The following is a 7,649-nucleotide window of genomic DNA, read 5'->3' as shown; positions in this document are numbered from 1 at the left end:
ACATATACGTCTTACGCGTTTAATTTGAGTGTTTAGTGCAATCCTAAACATTTTTGGTGCCTCCTGTGAGGAAGTGTGTATATCGTTAAAATTGCTTATAACATGTCAGCATTAAACTTGCGTACATCAGCGCGCACATCTATTTTGCGCATCTGGACCTAAGTTCAAGCGGAGAACTACCATCCAGACTGTGTTGAAAGTGAACAGCTCTTGGGTAGTGCCAGACAACACTTCTCTTGTTTTATGGACAACCATTTTGCCCTCGTGTCCAGCGCACATGGAGGCGAGATGTCAGAGCATGATGATTTGCTCGCTTTAACGGAGGAGATTTTTAACAACATTTGCATCAAACTAAAACGCAAAATGTCAGCGTTTAGCGAACTTCCCATCCAAGAATGCAGCCATGCACCAGACATGCGTTTGGATCCCGTCTCCATTCCGAGCTTTGACGGACAGCCGTCCAATTGGTTAGCGTTTAATGATATGTTTGAGACGCTGGTTCACAACAGAAGTGACTTGCAGCCCACCTATAAACTGGGAAAATTGAGACAATATGTGAAGGCGGAAAATGTTCCTTTAGTCGGTGGTTTGTACACAGGTGGTTATGAAGAAGTCTGGGCTGAACTGAAACAACGTTACGACAACCCCCGTACTCTTTCGGAACATCATGTTCAGCATCTTCTAGACTTACCAACTCACCCATCAGAATCTCGAGCTACGCTACTTAATTTTGTGGATAGTGTACGTAATTCCTTCAGAGCGCTTGAATTGATGAATGTGCCAGTAAAACAGTGGGATGCTATAGCCGTACCACTGCTACTACCGAAACTGCCGATTGTTACTCGAACCGAGTGGGGAATGAGCCTAAAATCCAATGAAATTCCGAAAATGGAAGAAGTGATCATGTTCGTGGAACGGCGTGCAGCAAACCTGCCGACATCGTCGCCAATTGTTCCACATATTTCAAGCGGACGCACATCCAGTCGTGTCGTGAAGGCGCATCTGACTATGAACTCCGGAAAAATTCTTAATCCATTGGTAGCATCTGACAAGGCAACGAATTGCCCATCTTGTAATGAGTTTCATCGCATTACGAAATGTCAAACGTTTCGTAACCTTCAACTTGACGGACGCTGGGACTTGGTGAAGCAGGCATCATTATGTTTCAATTGCCTCAAGGCCGGCCATCGTAATCGCGACTGTCTATCTGGTTTATGTCTCAACTGCCAACAGAAACACAATACTCTTCTATGTAGAAGGCCCCAGCAGAGGAGCGTTGAAGGTACTTTCTCCAGATTTACTCCTGGAGCGTCGGCTACAACACCAATAGTGTCCCAAGAGTGACCGGACTATTCTCTTAGCAACGGCAAACGTGCTTCTTGTTGACTGTAAGGGTTATTTAAAGGAATGTCGAGCACTTTGCGATATCGGTTCCCAGGTGAGCTTCGTTTGTGAATCATTAGTAACTGTTTTGAATCTTCCTAGAAGTCCCTGCGAGTTGCAAATCGAGGGTATTGATCAAAGCCTTTCAACTCGTACCAAAGGTGTTGTCAGAGTTAGTATGCAGTCTCATGTGGACGAGAAGTTCCATATCAGCTTTGATGCGTTCATCATTGATTCAATCACGTCTATGACTCCTTCTACTAATATAGACATCCGGACCAGTCATCACTTAAGGGATCTTTGTTTAGCTGATCCGGAATTCGGTATACCAGGTCCCGTAGAATTACTGATTGGCGCAGATATTTGGCCTGCTCTCGTATTAAACGATGTTGTCGTCGGTTCTCATAACGAACCATGTGCATTACACACCCGTCTGGGATGGGTAGTGCTAGGGCCAGTAGCATCGAACGAGTCGAAGTCAACCCTCTTCTCATCACTCATTGACGTTTCCGATGATTCCACCACCGATGAACTTCTAAGAAAATTTTGGGAAGTAGAGGAGCCTCCTGATAACATTAAGGCGGAGGTGGACGAATGTGAAGAAATTTTCGCAAGTACGGTTGTGCGACATCCGAATGGTCAATATATAGTACAGATACCATTTCGATCTGATGCCCCTCCACTTGGAAATTCACATTCGGCGGCACTTCAGCAATTTTTGAAACTAGAGCGGACATTGGCAAACGACTATGTACTGAGGGCGAAATACGTGGAGTTCATGAGGGAATACATTAATTTGGGACATATGGAAGCAATCGATGCTCCTCCAGGTGACATGGGAAGCTGTTATTACATCCCTCACCATGCTGTTTTGACTAAATTCAGAGTAGTGTTTAACGCATCGTCTAAAACAACGAACGGTGTATCTCTTAACGATACACAAATAAGTGGGCCACAGCTACAGGACAACCTGGTTGACATACTTCATCGATTTCGGCGATATTCGGTAGCTCTCACAGCCGATATCAAAAAGATGTTCCGACAGGTAATGGTGGACTCCAGGCATCGAAAATGGCAACAGATCCTTTGGAGGGAGGGCCCTAATGAACTCTTGCGTACCTATCAACTTAAGACAGTGACGTACGGTATGGCGAGCAGTCCTGTTAATGCTATTAGGTCATTGAGACAGTGTGCATACGATAATTCGAAAGTGATCGCTGACGTCAGCCGGGCAGCCGCAGCACGAGACAGCATCCTTCATAGCTTCTATGTTGATGATTATTTGGAAAGTGTCCACACGACAGAACTGGCCATCAACCGTGCACGAGACGTTGATGCCATTCTTCAACAAGGTAAATTTGAGTTAGACAAATGGAACTCCAACTGCGTTCAGACCCTGGAAGGAATCAGTGGCTCTAAGGCGTCAGCATCGGAGATAAATTTTAGCGATTCCAGCACAACGGTATTGGGCCTTCACTGGAATCCTATTTCTGATACGTTATTCTTCAAGGTTAAGGTATGTAACTTTGACACAATTCCTACTAAACGGATTGTTTTGAGTGATATTGCAAGGTTGTATGATCCTCTGGGTATGCTGGCACCAGTTGTCGTAACGGCCAAGATATTTGTTCAAAATCTATGGTTGGCAAAACTGAGTTGGGATACGCCTCTACCACATAATCTTCGAGAGACTTGGATGAAATACCGGAACAGTCTACAGGCTCTCGAAAGGATCAAAATACCACGATGGCTGGGGATCAGAGAACATTCTGTATCGACACTACATGGGTTCTGCGATGCAAGTACCAAAGCTTACGCCGCAGTTATTTACCTAAAAAATACCAGCGCTAACGGAGGATCCCATACATCTCTGATTGCCGCAAAAACAAGAGTGGCCCCATTGAAGGAAAAGACTATCCCCCGCCTCGAGCTTTCAGCAGCTCAGCTATTGGTTACAACTATGAACAATATACGTTGCGCCTTGCAAATGGAAGATACGGCTTACACTTTATGGAGTGACTCAACAATTGTTCTCCATTGGATTCGGCGGCCACCCATTTCATTGAAACAGTATGTCGCAAATAGAATAGCTTTTATACAATCAAAATCGGACATAAACGCGTGGAGACACATTCGTTCAGAAAACAATCCCGCTGACTGCGCCAACCGTGGAATTACATCGATAGCAATCATGGGGAACGACCTTTGGTGGAAGGGACCTCCTCTTATTCATGCGGTTAATGAATCATCATCCGCTTTACCAAGTCGCACCGCTGAGGAAAATCAAATTTTTAATGGGGAAAGCCGTCCGTTAACAGCGGGGACAGTTTACTGATGACATCCTTTCAAGCACAACGAATACCTTTGGTAGCAAGGTTTAGCCGTTTGAGTGCCTTACTGAATACAACTGCTCGGCTTCGTCGTATCATGCCGACGTTTAGAAATCAGAGATCACAGGACTTGATTACTGCTGAAGAGAAAGAATGGGCACTAATCACGCATATTCGTCAAAGCCAAGGTAAAATGTATCATTCATTCTGAAATAAGAGCACTTAAATCTCGTTCCAGCATCGATTTGTCAAGAAAGCTTCTTCCACTGAACCCGATTTTGGACGAAGAAGATATACTGCGTGTTGGTGGTCGGTTAACAAATTCGGAATTACCGTATGAGCAAAAACACCCAATCATTCTTGCCAATACCTGTCCATTGGCAAACCTTCTCGTAAGTGATGCTCATCGGCGCTGTCTCCATAGTGGGATACAGGAAATGCTGCAGTACTTACCCATGCGATTTTGGATTATGCATGCACGTCGGATTGTAAAGTCATATCTTCATCAGTGCGTCATATGCCGTCGACACTCTCGAGTAACTCAGCAGCAACAGATGTCGTCACTTCCAAAATCCCGAGTTATAGTTGCCCCACCCTTTACCCATACCGCGTTGGACTATTGCGGGCCTTTCAACGTTCGTCATGGAGGAAAGCGAGCCACTACAATGAGCAAAACTGACGGAGCGATTTTCATTTGTATGGCTACAAAGGCCGTACATATCGAACTTGCGGAAAATTTGTCAACTCAGGCATTTATCGATGTGTTTGATCGCTTCATAAGCCGCCGTGGAATATGTTCGATCCTTTATAGCGACAACGGAACACAATTTGTAGGTGCTAGCCGAGTTCTACATCAAGACCTGCAAAGTTGGAGAAATATATATGCAACTCAACATATTGCATCTTCCGGCACGCAGTGGAAATTCATCACTCCAGCCGCACCCCATCATGGCGGTCTTTGGGAGGCAGCTGTGCGTTCAGCAAAAAAACATCTCTATCGCACAATTGGTCGCCAAATCCTACGCTTCAATCAACTGAGTACACTACTTGTTAGGATTGAGGCTTGTTTGAATTCCAGACCACTCGTTCCTCTTCACGATGACCCCAATGGTAGCTACGCACTCACACCTGGCGACTTCCTCATTGGTCGACCGCTCAATACGAGACCAGAACCACCTATTGATGATATTCCACAAAATCGTCTTTTATATTCTCAACAATTACAGAAAATGTTCGAGCATTTTTGGAAGCGGTGGAACCGTGAATATTTATCCAGCTTACAGGCGCGTCGCAAGTGGGAAGGTCGACGTGAGAATCTCCAGCCAGGAGATGTAGTACTGATTCAGAACGAGAATCTACCACCCACGCATTGGCGCATAGGTCGCATCACTGAAGTTCATCCTGGCAGCGACGGATTGGTACGAATAGTTACTGTTGAATATAACAGTGAGAAACGTAGACCTGAAGGACTTTTCGTTATACACCACTGTCAACGTCCAGTGCAAAAGATTTGTCGTCTTATTGATCCAAATCGCAAATTCCTGAACCCTAACGGTTTAGCCGGGGAGGAATGTTAACGATTAATAATAAGTTCACTAACTTTAATATATGATTTATACTGTGCAATTTGGCATCACCATTATTAAGGTACACACTGCCCAATCTGGCATCATCATGATCAGCTGACTCATTTTCGTTTTAGCATTTCTACCGTTGTTTGGGTCAGACCATTGTGCAGTATACAACAACAACTAGACGCACGATTATCAGGTGATGCGTTTTAGCTTGGCACATCATACGATTATACTGTTCTTTGGTCAGACCATTGTTCCGTATGCATTAACAACATTCTTATTTTCACCAGTTCGCTTACATGTTATTTTCCTATATAAGCTTCAGTTAAGCATAGAATAGTCTTAGTTGTCAAATGCATTAGATGGTACTTGGAGAGTACCAAATACAGAAAATAAATTTATATTGAAAGTGAGCGTTTAATTTGAGTGTTTAGTGCAATCCTAAACAGTTAGTATTCTATAAATTCTATCCTGTCGAGATGCCCCGTTATGAAACGGAACGACCGTTTGACATGATTTTCATTTTTTCTACATTCAATAAAATAGGACAGATATATGAACTACGCGGAGAGAAAATTGAGCAATCTTTTAATTCATATTAGTTGATGTTCACTGAGAGTCGAGAGCTTATGTAGTCGTTGTCTAAGAGGTCTCCTAGCTAAATAAAATTACAAATAACCCCCCAGGCCTCTACACAACGCCCCCATTTTCTTTCTGGGTCTCTTACCGCGCCCCTTGACACTTGCAGCGCCCACAAGGGGGCGTTATCGCCCACTTTGGGAAACACTGGTATAAATATAATATTTTGAAATATACAGCAATATTTAAACGGGAATGTTGAATTATATGCGTACAATTGCAAACTGATCCTTCCTAAAAAAATAATAAAATTGCTAAATATTGGGAATAGTAGAATAGAACTGCAACCAAATACACAGTGCAATGAATTAAAACTGGCTCAGTAATCATTCAATGGATAATATACCACGTGCATCCTTAAAGACTGATGCCATAACCTTGCCAGCCGATTTTTTCGTCTTTCCACGCTTGAGAATATAATATCATAATATGCTGTCTACCAACCTGACTATCGATTGGACTGGGTTGATTTCACTGGTGCGCAGCCCAAATTCAACAGTATTTTTCTTCCAAAATCCAATGCTTTATTAACGCACGAAATGCTTCTTGATTAATTTTTTGTAAACTAATACAAATTCACCAAAAAATGCCATATCTCCTTAACTAATAGTCATAATCTAAATAATATAAATCATATAGATAGTATTAGTAGTACTACCTATGTAACAGTCACAGTAAAACGTGGACGGGTCCTCTAGTTATATATAAATGTTCTAAATGCTTTTCTGTAATATTAAAAGTTTTAGTTAAAATAACAACAAACACAATGCTTACCTTATTTTTATTTTTCGTTTTGCCGTTTCTATATATAAAATGCAAAAGAAATTAATTATACCATATAAATTTATGTAAGAAAGAACTTACCCTACAAGACTACAAATGTAAAGTTTCACTTCTTATACTACTAGATATCCCAACTAACTTATCTAATTTTTGTTTTGAAGTGGAAAATTCTGTTGTAAGAGTAGCAACATTCATCATATATAATTTTTGAATGTGTAAGAATGAAACGCACATATTGACAATTAATGTGTTAAAAAATGTCGTCATTGAATTTCCCTTCGAAAAAAAATTTGAAGAGCGTCAAGTAAGTTGCTAATATTTTATTAAAGTTTATTAAATTACAATCTTTTTAGAACAAGAACAATCGAATAATTGGAAGAAGGAGCAGTAAATATATTTGATTTATTATTAAAATTTCATGCAGCTACACATATTTCCACGGGAAACCTTCTTCTTCTTCTTCACTGGCGTAGACACCGCTTACGCGATTATAGCCGAGTCAACAACAGCGCGCCAATCGTTTCTTCTCTTCGCTACGTGGCGCCAATTGGATATTCCAAGCGAGGCCAGGTCCTTCTCCACTTGGTCCTTCCACCGGAGTGGAGGTCTTCCTCTTCCTCTGCTTCCCGCGGCGGGTACTGCGTCAAATACTTTCAGAGCTGGAGTGTTTTCATCCATCCGGACAACATGACCTAGCCAGCGTAGCCGCTGTCTTTTAATTCGCTGAACTATGTCAATGTCGTCGTATATCTCGTACAGCTCATCGTTCCATCGGATGCGGTCCACGGGAAACCTAAAAAAGAAAAAACTTAAATATGCAATTAATAGCGTTATTGACAAATTGCGGATTTTCACATATGCTGTTAGATTTGGGTGAGTATCAGTGTGAAATACAGCGCGCTATACCAAAGATGGATAAGCAAGAACAAACGCGTCAGTA

The 7,649-nt window shown here is 42.2% G+C and overlaps 1 protein-coding gene across 1 annotated transcript; it reads left to right on the top strand.

Annotated features, from left to right (window-relative positions):
* The first annotated feature begins 288 nt into the window (after nucleotides 1–288).
* LOC125777645 (uncharacterized) lies at nucleotides 289–1,344 on the top strand. The gene has a single exon (XM_049452740.1). The coding sequence runs from the start codon at nucleotides 289–291 to the stop codon at nucleotides 1,342–1,344; it is 1,056 nt and encodes a 351-aa protein (XP_049308697.1).
* Nucleotides 1,345–7,649: the final 6,305 nt, after the last annotated feature.

The sequence above is a fragment of the Bactrocera dorsalis genome, chromosome 1 (genome assembly GCF_023373825.1).
Source record: "Bactrocera dorsalis isolate Fly_Bdor chromosome 1, ASM2337382v1, whole genome shotgun sequence".
NCBI lineage: Eukaryota > Metazoa > Arthropoda > Insecta > Diptera > Tephritidae > Bactrocera > Bactrocera dorsalis.
Note: the sequence above shows the minus strand (reverse complement) of the source record. Positions and strands in the feature narration are given on the sequence as shown.